General features: G+C 49.3%; 1 protein-coding gene across 2 annotated transcripts in view; it reads right to left on the reverse strand.

Annotated features, from left to right (window-relative positions):
* KATNAL1 (katanin catalytic subunit A1 like 1) overlaps positions 1 to 12,770 on the reverse strand; it is a 47,566-nt gene extending 34,796 nt beyond the window's left edge. The window contains exons 1-2 of one of the 2 annotated variants that reach the window (XM_075919206.2): positions 12,503 to 12,770; positions 2,088 to 2,263 (exon numbers count right to left, since the gene is read on the reverse strand). In XM_075919206.2, coding sequence (XP_075775321.1) covers positions 2,088 to 2,249 — 162 coding nt within the window. In that variant the 5' untranslated portion in view covers positions 2,250 to 2,263; positions 12,503 to 12,770. Of the gene's footprint in view, positions 1 to 2,087; positions 2,264 to 12,255; positions 12,401 to 12,502 lie in introns of those variants that run through there. The other variant, XM_075919207.2, reaches the window with a different exon arrangement.
* Positions 12,771 to 22,372: the final 9,602 nt, after the last annotated feature.

The following is a 22,372-nucleotide window of genomic DNA, read 5'->3' on the forward strand; positions in this document are numbered from 1 at the left end:
AGACAAGTTGACCTGATAAAGAGCTCTGTGGAGGTCAAAAAGCTTGTCTCTTTCACCAAAAGATGTTGGTCCAATAAAAGATATTATTTCACCCACATTGTCTTACTTTTATAATGGAAGTCTCATTGTGAAGTTAGACACTTATAATGTATGTCTGAAACTTCCATTTTCTACTGGTCATAGAACATAGTAGACAACGAGGACCATTCAACTAGATAATTCCTTTAAATGTATCTCATGCTTGATAATCTACTATCTGTTGACTTATGGCCTGATCCAACTCCCACTGAAATCAAGAAGATCCTTTTCTTTTGTGCACTAAATTAGTTTTTCAATGAAATCCAAATATTAGAATTGTATAGCTAATATGGCCAGTTTGACAAACCTTAGTAAATGCCAAGATCTTTCATAGCCCCAATGTGAAGACCTATGAACAGCATGATATTTAGTATCTGTGAGTTGATTTCTACCAGCAATGGAAAGAACGAGAATGAATCTATAGTGCGAGGGAGGTAAATTGCTCCTAAGCTACTGATCTGTGTTAACGCGTAAGTGGAGGAAGCAGACTGGCATAGCAGTAGAAATGAGTAAGCAGCTGACAGTGTGCTACATGATGTAATTCTATAAACAGGTGTCATCTTAGATTCCAAAACAGACAGATCCAGCAGCAAGGAATACCTACAAAAGGGCGGAAATGCATAAATCATGGATTCAATACTTAAATACAGTATTAACAACAGATGGAAAATCTTTGAGGGAACATGTCAGTTTTTAGGCCAAAACATTTGATTTAGCTCAATATTGTAACAATATTACTGTTGAATCCTGCAATCCATCAACTCACATGAGCTCAGATATGTCAGTCTGGGTTTGCATAAATTCTTACAGTGTGAATCTCTTGGATTTCAAATATCACTTTTTAAAGAACAAATTAACAAGCAATATAATTTTATATCAATTATAAAATTGATGGACAGAAAAATTGCTTATTTTCGTTGAATCTATTAAAATCGATGGGCCAAATTCTGCCTTTGGGACTGGGTATGCTGGTATGACTTTAGTAGAAGCCACCTGCAAGCAACCAAAGGTAGGTGTTACGTGTTGTGCAGATTTTAAAACCAACACATATGATTAGATGGATAGTTATATCAGACACATTTTGGCCAAATAAGGCACCATATAGATTAATGTTATAAACAAAATGTTCTATGTTAACTTCAGCTCCATTCAACCACACAAAAATCTATGTATTGAAACAAAGTAAGGGAACAATGCAAGTTTATGTTTGTATGTGCTATTACTCTAAATTGGTGAAAATTAAAATGTAAAATAATTACCTCATATTACCTCCTTACATTAAAAAAAATAAACCCTTACATGAGACTTATTGTCTCCCATTCAAGTTTTACACAATAACAATTTGTACACACAGCCTCCAAAGACCAAATTTGTTGATTTTAGAAAACATTTTTTGTACAGAAGAAATCCAAGAAGAAGGCTGCTGAAGACAAGCTGATCAGTTTTCAAAATGATGTAAAAGGTCCAGTCCTTTCATCTCTGAAATCAATTGACTTTAATGTGGCCAGGATAGGTCATTAAGGCTCAAGTGTTTACGTAAGGACTTAACTTTCAGCTCATGCAAATAAAACTGAGCCAATGCCCAACTGATTGTGAGATCAGGGCAAAAGAGTACTATCTACATCTGCAGATAACGTTTTAGTTAATTGCAACTATATTGATCTTTTTAATGATGCAAGGCCATGCCCTCACATCATATCTTACTGCTTATTAGTTGGACGAAAGATGAGACAGCAAAAGGAAATCATTAACAGAACAGAATAGTATTTCCAAAATAGACAGTCACACACAATTAGTCCATTGATTAGCAAGATACACTATGTGAAGACAAGAACATTGATTCAATTAGAACTAAAGAATTCCTTCTAATTATGTCACAAGAAATATTGCCACATAAATATCATGAACTCAATTTAACCAACATACACTTGGGCTATATTTTAAAAAGCTAGTGCAACGCAGTATTTCTTTCCAAGTCTACCACAAACAGTGCAACAACTTCATCATACCTGCTGCCATTTGCCCTTAACTGCTGGGTCTCTGACTGATTGACAGTGTCGCTGAATCTGCTGGATGACACCTTGGTAATACACCATAGAGGAGTCGTAGTTCCCAAGAAGCGCATATTCTCTTCCTTTTTTGGCATTATCACAAATCTCAGCCAAATTCATTGTCTCTCACAAACCTAAAACATAACATTTACTTATAAGACAAAAACTTGTATAGGCTGCATAATTCAGGAAATCATTAGGTAGCTCTTGTTTTGCTATTCTTTGTCTGGCAGCTTTACATCCACTTTACCATTTAGATGTACAGTTGCTCCTTACTATGCTGTTGCCAGGTGTCCGGTTTTCTACCAGACAGTCCAGTATTTGCGCCCTCTGTCTGGTAGAAAAATTCAGAAAATACTGGACATGTGCAATGTCCGGTATTTTCTGAATTTCCACCTGGGCGCCGGACAGAAGCTTGGCGGGGACGAGAGAGCGACTGGGAGGCGGGGCTCCCAGCCACTCCCCCCGCCCGGCTTCTGCACACAACCAGAGGCTCCCAGCGCCAATTGCAGCCCCGCCTCCCAGTCACTCCCTCGCCCCCGCCAACTGGGAGCCTCTGGTTTCGTGTAGAAGCCAGGCGGGGGGACCAGCTCCCAGCCACTCCCCCGGCCCCTACCCGGCTTCTACTAGCAACTAAAGGGAGTGCCCACTGGGGGTGCGGCCTGTTGGACTCCAGCTGCGGCCAGTAGCTGCACTCCCCCCCCCCAGCAGCTCTGCTTCCTGCCCCTCTTCCTCCCGGCCAGCCCCAAGACTGTGGTTAATCAAATAGAACAGGCTTCTGTGAAAATGTCAGATACTTTGTAAATTTAAGATTTTGCATAAACATAATATTCATGCAATTGCAAAAAATAGCATATTTATTGATATAAAATTAATATATATTTTAGAATTTTATTTGGGAATAAATAAAGAACAAAATATTAACAAAATATCCCCAGGCCAGCCACTCCCACACTCTGGTTCTAACCCAATCCCCCTCCGTTCCCCCAGAGCACCCCCCTGCTCTAACCCAATGCCTGCCCCCTCCCCCAGAGCCAAGCACCCCCAGCCTAATGCCTTTCCTCTCCCACTGAGCCAGGCACTCCCAGCCTCCTCTAACCTAATGCCTGGGTCGTGGAGCCACAGCCACACATTTCCTCCTCAGGCGCTGGGGCAGCATGAGCACAGCAGCCTGCTGTGAGCAGGTACTTGATGCCTGTGCAGAGCGGCCAGCCGGCCGTGAGAGTATGCAGCGGCGCCGTGTGCAGCGCAGTTTGGCCGGCCGTGAGCACGTGCTGGAGCACAGTGCACAGAGCAGCCCGGCTGGCTGTGAGAAGTCACTGAGGTTCCGCGCGCAGAGCAGCCAGTCTGCTGGCTGTGATCTGCACTCGGCCATGTGCTATGAGTGGCCAGCAGGCCGCACTTTATTCTTTTATAAGAATGTAGTGGCGGGTCGCAAAAAATTTTGATCGGGCCACATGCAGCCCTCCAGAGGCCTGTTTGACATGCCTGCGGTAGATCATAGTGCAATCCACAGCAAGAGTCTTCTGACCTAAGCACAGAGCTTCCATCCCCACCACTCTCTGAGCCTGCTTGTTTCAATGAATTTGAAAGAAGTGCTGCAGAAGCTCCCAGCTCTATTATTAGCTTTGCCAGATACTTCTGCATTCCTGTTGGTAGAGCAAAGAATAGCCAGTCCGGGGGAAGAAGGGAGAAGAGTAGCTTTTCAAGCAGTTCAAAAGCTTCTGAGGGATAGCCAAATAAGTTTGTAACAGGAAAAACTTAAAAAACAACAAACAGACTAGTAGCACTGTGACGGGGCAAGCGCCGCAGCTGCGCTTCCCCGCTGTAATGGGGCAGGCGCTGCTTCCGCGCTTCCCCGCTGGGACGGGGCAGGCGCCGCTTCTGCGCTTCCCCGCACGGAGCCCGGAACCGGGGGGAGCGAAGCAGGGGCCACCCCCACGGCGCCGTATGCTGGGCCGGGGTCCGGGGCAGGGCTTGGCCCGCCGGGAGAGCAGGGGATCGGGGGAGACCCAGCTGAGCGAGGCCCGGGGGGCCGAGCTGAAGAGGGGAAGACCGGTGGGCGCCAGGGCGTTCCGGCGCGACCGGAGGACGTCACTGGGCACGTCAGGGAGGCGGGGCTAAAGGACGCAGACGTCGGGGGCGGGGCCCCCTTACGGCCCCAGCGGGGAATCCAAAAGGACGGGATCCTCAGCGGGAGGAGGAGGAACGGGGCGACGGACAACCCCGCACCGGGACAGGAGGACTCCGAGGGACTTCGGAACCGGGGGCAGAGACTGGGGGTAAGCTTATTCCCCAGCTGGGGAAACCCCCGGGGCTGAGCCGGGAAGAAGTGACCCAGGGCGGGGTCGTGGTCCCCGCGAGTGGAGGGTTTGGGGGAAACTTGTCCCCCTCCACTATCCAGGGACTACCGTCCCTGTCTTAGGGCCCTGGGTCGGGGCTCGGAGTGTGGGAGGGCCCGAGCCCCCTTCCCGGCCCCCTCAGGCCTGTCGGAGCGCAAGCCGACAGCCTATACGGCAGGAACCGCTAGCAGGCGGTCGAGTGTGAAACTTAGGGAGCACACCCGAACTTGGGGTGGCTGCCCGAGACCGGGGAACCCTTGGTGACAAGCACCTTAAAAACTAACAAAACATAGATGGTATCATGAGCTTTCATGGGCATGGCCCACTTCTTCAGATGACAGGACAGTGGCTCAAAGGGGAGAGGGGAGAAGAACAGTAGCATAAGTAGCTTTTGGCTGGCTCATGAGAGAATAGTAAGCCAAGGGAGGCAAGTAAGCAAAGCAGCATGACTGCTCACCTCTGTGTTTTGCAAAGCAAGGTGCCTGCATTCCTCTCACTCCTAGCTAATGAAGGGAAGCAGGAGATAATGTCCTGGTATGACAGAAAACTTAAGGGGGAGCTGCAGCCTGCAGCCCCCACCCTCCTCAAGACCTCTAAATGGTGCCCTTGTTCATATACCAAGGGAAAGATTTAGAAGTTACTGCCATCCCTATCCTCCAAGACTGATGTCCAGGAAGGCCATGGTAGAGAAGTGTGCAAAATGGTCCTTGTGCAGAAGGTGGAATTCAAAACCTCAACTAAGAGGGATGAACTGAAGTACTCAGTGCTGACAGTAAAACTAGGGAAGGTCTAATTTGAGGCAGAAGAAACTAACAGACACTAGAATAGACCTCTCATTCTGTTCCAATGGCACCTAAGTAACAAATAAGGGGAATCCTTAACATCTCCCAAGCAAGTGGAGCAATCTGTGATTTCTGCTCAGAAAAAGAGAGATAACTGAGAAATGAAATGAAAATGAGGGGAGAGTCTCATCTGTAGCCTCTCTCGGACTGATCCTGGGAAGAACAGATGATCTTTCCATCAGAACTAGGGAACACAGATCTAATCCTTACAAGGAAGGAGATGGGCTTCTGATAACAAGTGCTGCTTCGTTCAGGCAAGTGAGCTGGGGCCGTGGCCAAGGAGCTCCACTTCCCTCCGCCAAGTTGAAGCAGAGCGCAATGGGTTGGAAGATGGGTGGTGGGACAGAGCAGAGCAGACTCTGCATCCTGCCGCCAGAGTGCAGGGGGGCTGGCCGCTGCCACTGCCCTGCAGCAGGCCCCCCGTTAACCTGCTGGGTCACATAACATGGAAGGGGGTTAAAGGAAAGGGGTGCAGTGGGGGCAGGAGAGAGCAGAGCCGGGGCACGCAGAGGCACAGCAATGGCAGGGCTTAAGAACCTGCAGCAGCGGAGAGAGTTGTCCCAGGCCCCACACCTCCTAAGGAGGGCTCTGCCTCTGCCACAGACTTCCTGTGTAGTGACAGACAAATAAACCAAAATGTTCAAACAAAGTTTCTCAATTTTCTGCATGCCCATCTGAATACCCTGGTGTCTTATCTGCAGAAGTGCTGAGTCCTAGCGACTGAAGTCAATGGGAGCTGTGCTTTGAACATATAAAGTGCTATATAATGCTACAGTCTCTGAAAAATCAGGTACTTGGCATCTCAAATTGGGCACCCAAATCCATGGAAACTTTCTACCTTAATCTCTCGGTGACTCAGTTCCCTGTCTGCTTATAGTGTGACCTCAGTTTACAATGAGGAAGAAAACAAAATATTGAATCCTCAGCACTGATTAAGGCAGGGGTTCCATAGAAAAAATTGTATGTGACTATTTAAATTAAAGTGTGTATCATCATGCATATGGATCGGGCAACCTTTATTCTGCCATTTTGGTTCTTGTCTTTGTAACATTAATAACATTATGACATCTGGCCACTGCCACTGCCCTGTGTGTAAAACAGAGAGCACATCAGTGCTGTACTCAACAATTCCTATGTCCATAAAGGAAACACTATCACTGCAATTAACAGTCAAATTTTTTCTCCACGCACACTCCCAAATCTGTATGATTAAAGTAGAAACTCTCATTCCAAGATTCTGTATGCCAAGCTGCAGCCAGAAACTGACTAGGGGAGGATGGATAGGAGGGAGCCAGTACACATGGAGAGAGACTTTCAAGCTGGTCCCTGTGCGTATCAGCTCCCACAGTGCTGCTGCCTCTGTGCTAACCGACTGTGCTGCTGCCTCTTTATTAGAGGCGGAGGAGGCATAAACATGCAACTGCTAACATTATCAAGGGTTACACGTTTACACGATAGTTAACATCCCTAATTAATAGTGCCTCAGCAACTACTTTTGGCTACTGTTCCATTGTAAAACTATTCATGTCATTTGGAAGGTTTTCTTTATAACTAATCTAAACTTGCTCTTCTCAAATTTAAGGCCATCGCTTTAGTAATATATCTCTGATAAATGTGGAATATGTCTGTCCCTCCCTTTGTCTTTTATTTTAAGGCTTTCTACATAATCATCTTCTCTCTCACTAGCGATGTTAAATATCAGGTAACTGAATAGTTGAGTAACCTCATGATTCTTATTGGTTAGTCGACTATTCTACAGTCCCGGGGGGGGGGGGGGGGGGGGGGGGGTTAGCAGCCAGTGCGCCTCACTCCTAAGGAGTTGCTGTATCAGAGGCAGCAACGTGGGGTGCCAGGCAGGAGCTGGTCTGTGAGGGGAGCCAGTTTAAAAACCAGCTCCCTTCATAGACTGGCTGCCTGTCACCCTGTGCTGTTGCCTCTGATAAAGACGCAGCAGCGCAGGGTTGCAGCTGCCCTTGTCTAGGGGGCGTCTAAGCTTTTACTGAGCTATTACTCCAATTCTGTATCTTTGCAGAGGGAAACCAGAGATTCTGGCTCATCAGGACAGAGTGAAGGGGGACCCCAGAAGGCAGGTAGGGGCTCAGTGGTCTGAATAGCCCATCAGGTCACAGTTTCAAGGGGATCTCTCTGACCCAACCCATCACACTTTCTACACTAAGTACTCTACAGCAATACCACCGTAGCAATGTAGCTTAGATACTTAACACAGTGACAGAATGGGTTTTTCCATTGCTGTAGTAATTCCACCTCTGAAAGAGGCAGTAGGCAGGTGCACAGAAGAATTCTTTTGTCAACCTAGTGATGTCTCTGCCAGGTTTGGGTTCAGTTTAATCACAATTACACAGGGAGAGACATTTTTTGTGGTCCTGAGCAAGGTTTCCTCTAAACTGCGCAGCAGCACAGTCTCACAGTTGCTTAATTAGCTCCTCCGATCCAGCAGATCAGGGTTCCACACACAGAACTGCCTGACTGGGTGGAGCTGATTAAGCAGCTGCAGGCCGTGCTGCTGTACAGCATAGGGAACCTTGGGCCTGAGCAATGCAGTTAAGCTAACCTAACCTTGTGTTTCAGTCCAGGCCTTAAGACCAATCTAGCTCCATCACTCAGGGGTCTGAAAAATTCACATCCCTGAGGATATGTCTACACTTGCCCCCTACTTCAAAGTAGGGAGGCAAATGAAGCATACCGAAGTTGCAAATCAAGCCCGGGATTTAAATATCCTGCTCTTGATTTGCATGTTCCCGGACGGTCGCCATTTTAGAAATTCACTAGCCCGGAGTAACTGCCCGTGTCTACACGCGGCAGTGAAACGGGAGTCCGATTTAAAGCCCCTAATTTGAATTAGCTAGTAAAACTCATTGCAGGAGGAATACCAGCTAATTCGAATTAGGGGCTTTAAATCGGACTCCCATTTCACTGCCTCGTGTAGATGCGGGCAGTTACTCCAGGCTAGTGAATTTCTAAAATGGCGACCGGACGGGAACATGCAAATCAAGCGCAGGATATTTAAATCCCGGGTTTGATTTGCAACTTTGGTATGCTTCATTTGCCTCCTTACTTCGAAGTAGGGGGCAAGTGTAGACATACCCTTAGAGACACATTTAGCCAACCTAAGCCCACCAGATCAACCAAAGAATTTTTCCATCAATCTAACTACTGCCTCTTGATGATGTGAATTTACTATAGTGACAAAAAAACTCTTTTCATAATTGTAGGATGTGACTATGCTATAGCAGAGTAGGAGCAGCTGTCCCTCTCTGAGGTCTGATCTACACTCAAAAATTAGTTCTGGCTACGTAGCTCAGGGCACTGGACCATTTCACACTCTACGTGATACAGGATGGAGGGGCACCCCAGAGGGCAAATCCCCATTGTAGTCCCAGCTAGTTTGCGAAATAATTCTTCCGCTGACCTAACTACCATCCCTCAGAGGAGTGGATTAATTACATGAATGGAAAAACCCCTTCAGTTGACGTAGGAAGTGTTTACATTAGTGTACTAGCTGTGCTGCTACAATGTAGACATACCCTTAGTCTTAGCTAAAGCCAATGAGATAAACTTAAGATGAACACATACACAAAAATGCATTTGCCAATTTCAGTAAGGAAGAACAAAAATCCACCCTAATTCACTCAATTAGCTTTGTTCTCACTAAGTGCCCAAACTTTCATGCAAGTCTTTCCATCAACTTCCATGGGAGTTGAAGATGCTTATCACCTTGAAAGACCAGACTCCACAACCCCACTGTAAGAGGGCACTTATACGCAAGCTTAAATTTAAGCATGTGATTAAGTTTCAATTAACTTAAGCATCTGCTCAGATCCTGAATTGCAGTCCTCAACGGGGCCTAAAAGCACACAAGAGAAACTAAAAAAATTATGCAGCAAGTTGGGTTTTTTTCCTTGCATTTCAATCTTCAGGCAGTACTGAAGTGAAATCCATTCTGAAATGGTACAACTATATTTGGGGAGTGGACACCAGATAGTAGGCCTGTAGCATCAACTCTTGCTTCTCAGAAGAGATTTGTTTCAATTCTTTGGAGAAAAATTTATTGTCTGAATTGCAAACAAAAACAGAATCTTTAAAACACTGCAGACATTAACAGTAGCCAAAACTAAAGAAGAAAACACTATGCAATGGATCAATGTTTTAATTAGAGATAGTGTGCTAACTATTAATAGAAAAATTACAATTCTGGAGAATTAAACTAACACATGAATACCTATGTACTATGTTCGGAGTTTTCCAAAGAACTTGTCAAAAAGGAATTACAAGTTGCTATGTTATTTCTTAACTCAAATTGCCAATTTTAGTCCTTTCAAATCTTCAAATTATTTCAGGTAAAGCCTTCAAATAAATGATTTTTGCTAACTTTAGGCTAAATCAAGCCTGACTTGAATATACCTAGATATTTTCTAGCCGCTTTCCTGATGCCAAGAATTCCATATAGAATGAGTCTGTCTTGTGGCTTATATGCTAGGGTGTGAAAGGTCAACTAGGCCCAGTGCTTCACAGGCAGGGGCTGCTCCAGGCATCCAGTGCAGCCCCTGTCCAAGTGGCCTGTGCACATCACAGGCAAGGGCTGCTCCATGCCTCCAATTAAATGAGATTTTACATCCAGCAGTGAAAGTAACTTAAAATTTCTTATAGGTACTGTCCTATTGCAACCCGGGTCTCTGTCAGCTCTTTAAATAGCTCCCTGCTGGCTTTTGCAACAGCTCAGCCAGCTCTTGCCAGAGCTGTGCACCAGGGTGCACTCGCTTACTTTTACCTCTGTTTACATCCCTAATATAAACATCAAGTTGCATGAATCCTAACATTTCACTTGCTTTCAATAAAACATTAACTAGCAAGAATAGCATAGCTGAAAAAAGATACTAGCCTTTACTCCTTTTCATACACTTTTCTGCCTAATTTATTCATGCTGTCCATCATGCCTTCAAAACCATCCCTAATACTACCCTCTCATTTAAGTTGCACTTAAAAATCTCACGTCTCCTACAATGTCTTCAATAAATAAGTCAATTATTTTCATTGGTTTTAGTGTGACCTGCTTTATTTCTCTATTAAAAAAACGAGGTTTACAGGACCGGTCGACAAAGGCTTCCCTTGTCGACCGATCCGCGTCTTGACTCACACGCTATGCCGACGATCAGCTGAGCCAGCACAACACGGCAGCCATTTTTATTTTAATGAAGCCAGGCTATTTAAATCCTGGCTTCATTGACTATGTCAGGTAGTCTAATTTACATGCTTCTGGCAAGAGAGGCATGTAGTCTAGACATACCCTATGATATATACAGCAGGGTTTAAATAAACCAAAGGAAGTTTTTCTTCACTCAGCTCATAGTCAACCTGTGGAACTCCTTACCAGAGGATGCGGTGAAGGTCTCTGCCCCAGCCTGATGAAAGTGAGTGAGGATGGGCAAGAAAGGGAGGATGGAGTGAGCAGGGGTGGGGCCTTGGAGAAAGGGTAGGAAGGAAGTGGGGAAGGATATTTATATGAGAGGTAGATCTTGGATTGCACTTAAATTCAAAAAGTAATCTTGTGCTTAAAAAGGTTAGAGACCACTGCCTTACAGTGACACAGCAGAACCACTGCCCTATCCTGGTGGAAGAGAGCTCTCCTGCCAACATACCACTGGCCACACAGTCTACACCAGTGGTCCCCAACATGGTGCCCACGGGCGCCATGGCACCCGCCAGGCCATTTCTGTGTGCCCACCGAGTGATCGGGGCCAGCCCTGCCCCCGGGCATGTGGTGCATGGGCAGTGCCAGCCCCTGGGCGCGCAGCGTATGGGTGGCCCAACCCTGGCTGAATGGCGCATGGGCGGTGCCGGCCCCGGGGTACGTGGCACATGGGCGGCCCCGCCGCCGGGAGCGTGGTACATGGGCTGAACGGGCCCCGGGCGCGTGGCGTATGAGCATCCCTGCCCCCGGGCATATAGCACAGGAGTGGCGCCGGCCCCAGGCGTACAGTGCATGGGCGTTGCTGGCTCCAGGGCGTGCAGCCCAGGAGCGGCGCCGGCCCCAGGAGTGCAGCGCATGGGTGGCACCGGCACTGGGCATGCAACATATGGGAGGCCCCGCCCCTGGGAGCGTGCGCAGCCGCAGCCCCGCCCCCAGGTGCGTGTGCGGCTCCGCCCTCGGGTGCCCAGCGTGTGAGTGGCCCCTCCCCCGGGCACCCAGCAACCCCAAAAGGTTGGGAACCACTGGTCTACACTTTTGTCAGTGACTGGAGTGTTAGATGTCCAGAACCAAAAATAAATAGAGGGGGGAAAAATGGGTATATAAATAGCAAAGGGAAAGCTGAGCAGTATGTAACAGGCAAAACTGATAATCTATAAGCACCTAAAGACTGGATAGTTACGTGCGAGTGTAGACAAAGCCTTAATGTGCAACCCGGGGAGAGGAGGCTGCCTGCTCAGGAGGGAAGCGCTGGGCATTTCAAAGCCAAAGGGAACTATGGAAAAAGCAAAACCAGGCGTGTGCCTGGACAGAGCAGCTGGTCCAAGGGGCTCAGCCAGCGAGAGGGGCTTCCCCAGAGGCGCTGCACAGCTCACGGGACTTAACGTGTTGGGGGACTGACAGCCCAGCGCCCTCGCTGCCTCCTCGCCCACGTCCCCTGGCGCTGCGCTCAGCCCCTCCCCGTTACACACCCAGCTCTGCATCCTCACCCCCCCCCGACCCCCCTCGGGGAGCGGCGCCCCAGCCCCGCCTGGCTCGCAGAGCCCAGCCCCAGGGCGGAGGCGCCACAAGCCCCCGACAGACCGCGGGCCGCAGCTTCGGCGCCGTTACACAGGCCCAGCCTGCGCTGCTGCAGCCCCCGGTGTCGCGCCCACCTCCGGGTCCCCAGCGGGTCCCCCCCCGACCCCTCCCCCACAGGGTCAGATACCGGGGCGAAGCCAAGCTGCGCCCCCTACCCGGCCACAGGCCGCGCGCTGGGATCTGTAGTCCGCGCCCGCCCGCGCCGCGGCCGGCCGTCACCGCGGGCGTGAGCCCAAGAACTACATCGCCCATCCTGCTTCGCGGCAGAGGCTCCGCAGCTCTCTCCGGCCACAGAACGTTCAATGGCCAGCGCCTCTCGCGCCGCGGTCCCTGTCGGGGTTTGTGTCGCGTCCCCGCCCCAGCAGCCGCGATGGGCGCCGCGTAGTCAGGCCCTGCCCTTACCTGTTGGAGCGCTGCCCTTGCTGCGTGTCCGCGAGCAGCTCCGTTAGCCCGTGGCGTGCGCGCGCCGGCGGCTCGTTGCCATGGAGGCGAAGGGCGACGCCCGGCCGTGGTGCCCGGGTATCCCACCGCTCCGCCCTCCTGCCCCGCCCAGCGAGAGGCTGGGGGCGGCGCGGCCTCTCCCGGGGGGAGCCCAGACCCCTTTCCCGCCGCGCCCGGGGGCAGAGCGACCCGCCCGCCGGCCCCACCTCCACCCGCTGCGACCCAGCCCCACAGACAGCCCCGCCCCCCACGACCCCGGAGCAGGGGGAGTTGCCCGCTGCCCCCGCCCAGCCAGGAGCCAGAGGCTGAAATGGTCATTTGGGCCCGTCTGATCAGACACTCCCTGCCCTGGTCCTCCCTGCGGCCCATCTGTGCGCCACCCTCCCGCCCAGCCACACGCCGCCTGCCCCCCCCCGCCCGGCCCCACACGCTGCCTGCCCCCCCCCCCGCCCCCACACGCCGCCGGCCCCCCCCCCCCAACACCCACACGCCGCCTGCCCCCCCCCCCCCGCCCAACCCCGCACCCCCCCCCCGCCCCCCCACACGCCGCCCCCCCCCCGCCCGACACACCCGCCTGCCCCCCGCCCAGCCCCACACACCACCTGACCCTGAGACCCCACACGCCGCCTGCCCCCCCCAACCCCAGCCCAACACACCGCCTGCTCCTCAGCCCCCACGCCGCCTGCCCCCCCAGTCCCAGCACCCACACACCGCCTGCCCCCCCAGTCCCAGCACCCACACGCTGCCTGCCCCCCCCAGTCCCAGCCCCCACACGCCGCCTGCCCCCAGTCCCAGCACCCACACGCCGCCTGCCCCCCCCCACCAGCCCAGCACCCACACGCCTGCCTGCCCCCCCAGTCCCAACACCCACACGCCGCCTGCCCCCAGCCCCCACCCCAGCACCCACACGCCGCCTGCCCCCCCCCAGCACCCCCCCCCACGCCCCCCCCCAGTCCCCCCCCCACGCCGCCCCCCCCAGTCCCAGCACCCACACGCCGCCTGCCCCCCAGTCCCAGCACCCCCACGCTGCCTGCCCCCAGCCCCCACCCCCCAGCCTGCCCCCCAGCCCCAGCACCCACACGCCGCCTGCCCCCCAGTCCCAGCACCCACCTGCCCCCCCAGCCCCTCACCCCGCCACCTGCCCCCCCAGCCCCAGCACCCACACGCTGCCTGCCCCCCAGCCCCACCCACACACTGCCTGCCCCCCAACCCCAGCACCCACATGCCGCCTGGCCCCCCCCCCAAGCACCCCCACGCTGCCTGCCCCCCAGTCCCAGCACCCACACGCCGCCTGCCCCCCAGTCCCAGCACCCACACGCTGCCTGCCCCCCCAGTCCCAACACCCACACACCGCCTGCCCCCCCCAGTCCCAGCACCCACACGCTGCCTGCCCCTCAACCCCAGCACCCACACACCACCTGCCCCCCCAACCACAGCACCCACACGCTGCCTGGCTCTCCCAGTCCCAACACCCACACACTGCCTGCCCCCCAACCCCAGCACCCACATGCCACCTGCCCCCCCCCAACCGCAGCACCCACACACTGCCTGGTCCCCCCAGTCCCAACACCCACACACTGCCTGCCCCCCAGTCCCAACACCCACATGCCATCTGGCCCCCCCAGTCCCAACACCAATACGCTGCCTGCCCCCCAAATCCCAGCACCCACACACTGCCTGTCCCCCCCCAAGTCCCCACACCAATATGCTGCCTGTCCCCCCCCCCAAATCCTAACACCTAATGCTGCCTGGTCCCACAAGTCCTAACAGCCACATGCTGCCTCCCCCCCAAACCTTCAACACCTACATACTGCCTGCCCCCCAAGTCCCAACACCCAACTCTGCCTGCCCCCCCAGTCCCAACACCCATATGCTGCTTCCCCCCATATCCCAACACCTACACACTGCCTGCCCCCCAAATCCCAACACCTAATGCTGCCTGCCCCCAAAGTCCCAACACCCACATGCTGCCTGCCCCCAAATCCCAACACCTACACACTGCCTGCCTCCCAAATCCCAACACTGCATGCCCCCCAAGTCCCAACACTCACACACTGCCTGCTTCCCCCCAAGTCCCAACACCCACATGCTGCCTGCATCCCTCCCTCATAAAACTCCTGTCCCTTGTCCTCCCACATAGTGCCTACCCCTCACATTGCATCTGTCCCCTGTCCTCCCACATACCCATACGCTGTTTGTGAAACTGTGATGTGGAAGCTGGCACTCACCCACCAAACTTCCAACAGATGGGAATGATTAAAATAATTCCAGCCCTGCTGAGCTGGGCTAGAAACAAATTTGTGACACATACAGGAAAGGCTCTATATCTCATTAGCAATGCCTTCACACATCCAGTCTCTAATAAGTAAGGCTAAGATTATGTTATGGATTCAGTGACCTCCATGAGATCTACCTTTTCAGCTGTGGGTGGTGTGTATTTGTAGGCTGTGGGAGGCTCCCCAAACAGTACTGTGTGGCTCTGTCCACACCCCACCAGAAACTCCCTTCTATTTGCCACTTTCTCCTTGGACTCAATCCAAGCATGCTGCTCCTTTCTGGAACTGCCAGCTTGTGGCCAGGACTTGGTGTGGCTGGGGCCTGGGAGTACTGGGACTGCTTGCCTTGTTCTGGGGAGTGAAACCTGACTAGGAAAGTAGGACTGCAGGAGGAAGAAAGCTCCAATTTAAAGGCTAGGTCAGTGGAAGAATTTTTCAATCAAGCTACTACTGTCTACCTGGGGACTTAGGTTGGCTTTACTATCTCTCACAGGAATGTGGATTTTTCACACCCCAAATGACATAGCTGGATCAATCTAATTATCTAGTGTAGATTAGCTTGTGGATACTAAGAGATTCACAAGTGAGATGGCTAGAAACAACCAAAAAAAGGGTATAGATTGTTGGTTTTTGTTTGTTTATTTCAGTAAGGGCAATAGAACAGACAATAGTATTCTGTGACCAAGCAAGAATCATATTCCAAGAGGCAGTACTTTGAGCAGCAGCACATAGTTCAAGAAATAAATACCAAAGTAATTGAGATTTTCACTGGAGGAAAAAAGATAAGGTATGTGCAAGGTATGTGCAAATACAGCTCTCAATGAAACAGCCATGAAGTTGGATTTGGCGATGTTGGAGATGGCAAACGTGGAGAAGGAATGTGATTTAATATAAGAACACTTATACTGGGTCAGATCAAAGGTCCATCTGGCTCAGTATCCTGGCTTCGACAGCAGCTAATGCTATATGCTTCAAAGGGAATGAACAGAACAGGTAATCATCAATTGTTCTCACCCACAATTATTTCCAGTTTGAGAACAGCTTATACCTCCAGATCAGCGGCACAGCCATGGGTACACGCATGGCCCCACAGTATGCTAACATCTTTATGGCTGACCTAGAACAACGTTTCCTCAACTCCCGTCCCCTTTCACCCCTCCTCTACCTACGGTACATCGATGACATCTTTATGATCTGGACGCATAGCCAAGAAACACTGGAGACATTCCACAGAGATTTCAACAACCTACACCCCACCATCAACCTCAGCCTGGACCATTCTACACGAGAGATCCACTTCCTGGACACCACCGTACAAATCAACAATGGAAAATTAGACACCACTCTCTACAGAAAACCCACCGACTCATACAGTTACCTACATGCATCCAGCTCTCATCCAGAACACACCACACGATCCATCGTCTATAGTCAAGCCCTTCGATACAACCGCATCTGCTCTAACCCCACTGACAGAGACCAGAAGCTTCAGGATCTCTACCAAGCATTTATAAATCTCAACTACCCACCCAGAGAAATAAAAAAGCAAATTGAAAGAGCCAGACGAATACCTAGAAACCATCTACTTCAAGACAGACCCAAGAAAACCAACAATAGAACACCACTTGTCATCACCTACAACCCCCAACTTAAACCTGTCCAACACATTATCAATAAACTACAGCCTATATTGGAACAGGATACCATACTCAAAGAGGCTCTGGGAGACAGACCCATAGTCTCCTATAGACAACCACCTAACCTCAAGATGATTCTTACCAACCACCACAGGACATACCACACTAATACCAACCCTGGTACCTTCCCTTGCAACAAACCCCGTTGCCAGCTTTGTCCACATATTCATTCTGCTGATACCATAATTGGACCTAACCAAGTGAGTTATAAGATCAAGAACACATATTCCTGCGCATCCAGAAATATAATCTATGCTATCATGTGCCGAAAGTGTCCGTCTGCTATGTACATTGGACAAACATCTCAGACACTTCGCCAAAGGATTAATGCCCACAAAACAGATATCAGACAAGATCACAAAGAGAAAACAGTTTCTTGCCACTTTAACCAGAAAGGACACTCTCTAAATGACTTAGCCACCTGCATTCTGCTACAAAGACCTTTTACATCTGCACTTGAAAGGGAATCCTCTGAACTGTCATTCATGTTAAAATTCGACACTTGCCAACAAGGACTTAACAAGAATTTGAACTATCTCACCCATTACCAAGACAGTTTCCCCAATTATCACCTGTAATACCATTAACTCACAAACATCCCACTCTCCCTACCTTTAATATCATCAATTCACAGACACTTACCTTCCTTCCTCCCCCTCCCCCCCCCCGCATCCCCCTTCTGTTCTGCAATGTGATTTGTCCTTTTCATATTTGTTCATTTTTTTAATTGTATCCTTTGGTATATATGGTTGTGACTACTTTCTTCCACTATTTGATCTGAGGAAGTGGGTCTGGCCCACGAAAGCTCATCATCTAATAAACCATCTTGTTAGTCTTTAAAGTGCTACATTGTCCTGCATTTTGCTTCAGGTAATCATCAAGTGATTGATCCCATCTCCTGTTCCCAGCTTCTAGTAAATACCAGCCATGGGCAGCCAAAGAGAAATGGACAATGCAAAAAGAGACCCACCGAGATCACTGGAGTTAGAGTGGCAAAAATGGGAAGCAGAGAAAGCAACAGACCAGGAAAGAGAGCTGGAAAGGCAGTTCAAGATCAAAAGGCTAAAATTAGGAAGTCAGGTCCCTTGTACCCAGCAATTCTACACTCTTTCTGCTGTTAGAGATCTAAATGTAAAATCCAACCCACAGGGACATCCTGAAGTCCAATGACACTCATAGAGGTGTTGAGCATATAAAAAGTTGAATAAACTATCCTCAGCATTGTGTGTAGCTTTATTGGCCATGACATATGCTATATGTATTATATTCTTCATCAACTAAGTCATCCAAGTATAATTCATCCTATATTATCAATATATGATATTACATAAAGACAGGACTATGCAGCACTTTTAAGCATAGTCCTGTCTTTTGTTTCAGCAAGACCAGACTAACACGGCTACATCTCTATTACTATTGATATTACATAACATAGCCTAAGAATTTATCCCATGGATGTCATCTGCAGCATGTGTAATTGCATCTAGGGCATGTCCACACAGCAGGGCTAAACTTGAAATAAGCTCTGCAACTTGAGCTATGCCAATTGCGTAGCTTAAGTTGAAATAGCTTATTTAGAGTTTTGGCGCTGTCTACGCAGCAGTTATTTTGAGATAGAGCACTCTTCCCCTGACTTCCCTTACTCCTTGTACAATGAGGGTTACAGGAGTCTGAGGCTAGGTCTACACTATGGGGGGGGGAGTAGGAAAAAGTTACTACAAATTGCGCTCCGCAATTTGCATAGCTTTTTCTGATCGCTTCTCCAGAAGAGGCTTTTCTGCCATTTGGCCCAATCTAGACAGGACCAAATGGCAGAAAAGCCTCCTCTTTTGGCAGAGCCCTTATCCCTCGTAGAACGAGGAATATAGGGCTCCCCAAAAGAGTGTGTTTGGTGTTCCACAAAAAAAAGTGGAAGAGCAAACGCGTTCCTTGGACGCGGTGGAGTTTTTCCAGGATACTCAGAAAACCCCTGCAGTGTAGATGTACCCTGAGTAAGCAGTCATATTGAAATAACTGCTTGTGTGTAGATGTGGATTATGTTATTTTGGAATAACATCAGTTATTTCGAAATAACGCTGATGTATACACGTAGCCCTAGAGTATATAGCAGAGATTGTAGTCTTGTATTCAGGGATAACTCTCAAGAGACAATTTATCCCCAACTGGTATTTAAAAAATGAATTTGTAATGTGTGTTTTGACAACAGATTACATGTACATACAGTGTGACACAGAGCTGTAATGTAAACTGGATTTCTAAATATCCCCAGGAAAAAGGACCATTTTAGACACAGTTATTGGTTAATATTTATGGTGAAAAGTGTCTTTCCTATTTGAAGTTTCATTGAGATTCTGAACATACTCATTTCTTGGAAGTGATGCTTGAATAAATCAGCCACCATGGTTCTCCAAGCAGTAAATATAAAAATACAGCCATATTTTTATACACTCTGCACCATGCTACAAGACTATGTAAGATAACCTTATAAATCCATCCACTGAAAAAAAAACAGTCTTTACAGGATTGTGCTTAAAATATTAATAGAACACTTTTTTCATAGATAAGTATCACATAAGAGAGAGAGAGAGAGAACATGTATATAAAAACACCCCTTTCCTGAGACCTCAGAATGGTTTTACCTCTATAAAGAGAGAGAAAAAAGGTAGTTAGCTCTACTGAATAGTTACAGTACAAATAATTTTGCACAGCATCCTTCATCTGAAATCTCACAAAATGATTTACAGAGAAAAGCAGTGTTGCTGATTCCAGGTGTGCTCCTTTGGCAGGGCACTGTTGCCCTTGTCAGGGCCCACTCAGTGTGCCCTTTCCCCATCTCGGGATGGTTCTTTGATTTGGAATTTTGATTGAGTCCAGAAGTGTGCCTCAGTCCCTTGGGTGTGTTCAGGGAGGCAGTCTGGGGGCAGGCCCATATGCAGGAATTTCTGTGTGGGAGCGGGGGGTGTAAACTGTGGGAGGAGCTGGTAGCTGCCTCACCCCCCAGTCTCTCTCCTGGGGGAGAATCAGCCCCAGATTTCCCCCAGAACAGCCAGAACATGGGGGAGGGAGATTGCAGCAGCATACCAACTCTGTCTTTTCCAGACCAATCAGAATTGGCCCCATGGTGGACACCTTTGCACCTCCTCTATGTGCAGGCCTGAAGAGTGTCATCCCATCGCTGTTCCACTCCCAGACCTTTTTGCCTCCCTTCCTTGTTTGCACGCTCTCTTTTATAGCAGGCTTTGTGTCCCCTGTAGAGCACAGTCTGAGTGGGGTCAAGCTTTTTGTTAAGGTGATATATCATCTCATAGAGCTGGAAGGGACTTGAGAGGTCATTGAGTTGTGTTGAGTAGAGTCCAGTCCCCTGCCCTCACAGCAGGACCAAGTACCATCCCTGACAGGTTTGCCCTAGATCCCAAAATGCTCCCCTCAGGATTGAGCTCACAGCCCTGAGTTTAGCAGGCCAATGCTCAAGCCACTGAGCTATCCCTCCCCTTGTTAGTATTTTTTTTAATACTAAAAAATACTAGTGCCTGCCTTCATGAGTGGTAGCACTGGCAGCTGTGTCTGAGTGTGGTCAAGCTTCTCCCCTGCAGACAGGAGAGGCTCCCCTCCCATTCCTGCATAAGCTCAGTATGGGGTTTGTAGAGCAGTGATCCTATGCATGGCTGTAGTACCTTTCATCAGAGCATCTCAAAGCAATTTGCAAACATTCATCTGCTAAGCCTTGCTCCACCAGAAGGATGAAGGAGGTACCAAGTAGCTATCCTCCAAAAAACTACTCTAAAAATGACACAGTGGGATTCAACACTTATTATGACTTCCAGGATAAATGTTCTCCAATTGCAGATTAAAATATTAAGTAAAATCTTGGCCCCCATTTAAGTGAACAACAAAGTTCCCATTGTCTTCAATGGGGCAAAGAGTTAATCCATGGTTTTTCTTTAACTCCCCTGCCCATCCCTGCAAATGCAACGTGAGACCTGCAAGTCAAACTGCGTTGCGCTGGGTGATGGTATCAAAGAGGCAGCAGGACAGTTCCATATGGAGTGGAAGACAAGGCTCTGACATAAGCCGTGGGGAAAGCCAGTGCTAAATGGATAAAGAGGTGGGGAGGGGAATAGACAGAGACAGAATGAGACAACCTGATGCAAGACAATGGAGAGTTTTAGAAGGGCAGTGCTGAATTGGATGCTGAAATAAATGTGGAGCCTGTGGAGTTGTTTGAGGTCAGGCAAGAGTAATATGCTGGTGCTTCTTTGTCTCTAACAGCCAGGGCTGTGCATTCTGTAGAGTAGCTGGAGGCAAGTAAAGACGGAGTGCAGGCTGTGGCATACATACGCTGTGTGCCAGAGGCGGGGATCATACATCAATCATTGCTTTTCATTTATTTGAATTTTCATTTCAAAGTTCCTTATCCTTGTCAATGAATTAATTCTCACAAGACCCTGGGAAGTAGTATTTCATGGTTATAAATAGTTGCAAACCGAGATAGTGAACTATTAAGTGATGCCTTGGGTGGTAGCAAGGCTATGAAAAGGAGGGGCAAATGAGAGGTCTCAGGTGAGAATAGAGGGGGTGGAAAGATGTTAGTGCGGGGGTTCCCAACCTTTTTCTTTCTGAGCTCCCTCCCTCCCCCTCTATAAAAACTCCACTGCCCACCTGTGCCACAACAACTGGTTTTGTGCTTATAAAAACCAGGGCCAGTATTAGGGAATAGCAAGTAGGGCAATTGCCTGGGGCCCCATGTCCCATTACTCAGGCTTTAGCTTCAGCCCCAGGTGGCAGAGCTCAAGGCCTTGGGCTTATGCTTCATGCGGTTGAGCTTTGACTTTCTGCCATGGGCTGCAGTGAGTGTAATGCTGACCCTGCTTGGCAGCCCCCCTGGGGACCTTGGAACCGTCACCGAGAACCACTGTGCTAGAGGGTATGTCCACACTGAGAGCTTGTCTACAATTACAAGACTGGAGCACACAGCTACATCACTGTAGCACTTCAGTATAGACACTCTGAACGGACCAGATGGTGTTCTCCCATCGGCATAGGCAATCCACCTTCCCAAGGCCACATCTCCACTTACCAGAGAATCAGCGCTCTAGCGATCAATCTTCAAGGGTTTGATTTAGTGAGTCTAATAAAGGCTCACTAAATTGAATGCCTGGGGCATCCCCAGTCAGTGAAGTCGATGGGAGCATTTCTCCCATTGACCTCCTGCTGTAGAGACAGCGCCAAGCTTGGCTTAAGTTATGTAGACTCCAGCTACGTTATTTACATAGCTGGAGTTGCATACCCTAAGAGCCAACCTTCCAGGTATAGTATAGACCTGGCCTGAGAGGCAGTAGCTAGATCAACGGAAGAATTTGTCCTTCCTCCTAGCATTGTCTACACCAGGGGTTAGGTCAGCATAGTTATGGCTCTCCTCGGAGGGGGGAGGGGTTAATGCCCCTGAGAGGAAGATCTATGCCAGTGTAAGTTCCCTTGTAGACTAGCCCTGAATCTTTCTTACTTCTTAAGTCTGGTCTAGACTAGGGACTTACACCAGCATAGCTACAGCTGGCCCAGTGTATATTTATGATCTTACAGATTGCTTTTTCTGTTCTATAGGTATAGCAGATTGAAGAGCAATGAGGAAAAGAGCAACTGCTCCATCAACCAACTTTAAATGAGCAAGAGGATATAGACAGGGGGTAGACTGGGGTCTGGCAGTTGCTCCCAGACCCACAACAACATTTGTATTTCTTTCAGCTGACTTAAAATTCAGCATTTCTATTACATTTTGTTTTATCGGCTATTTGTAAATCTTTGTGTCTGATTGTCCTTGCATGGTGTTGGAAAACAATATGTAGGAGTTATTTTTCATA

This window comes from Pelodiscus sinensis, chromosome 1, assembly GCF_052426305.1.
Source record: "Pelodiscus sinensis isolate ZL-2025 chromosome 1, ASM5242630v1, whole genome shotgun sequence".
NCBI lineage: Eukaryota > Metazoa > Chordata > Testudines > Trionychidae > Pelodiscus > Pelodiscus sinensis.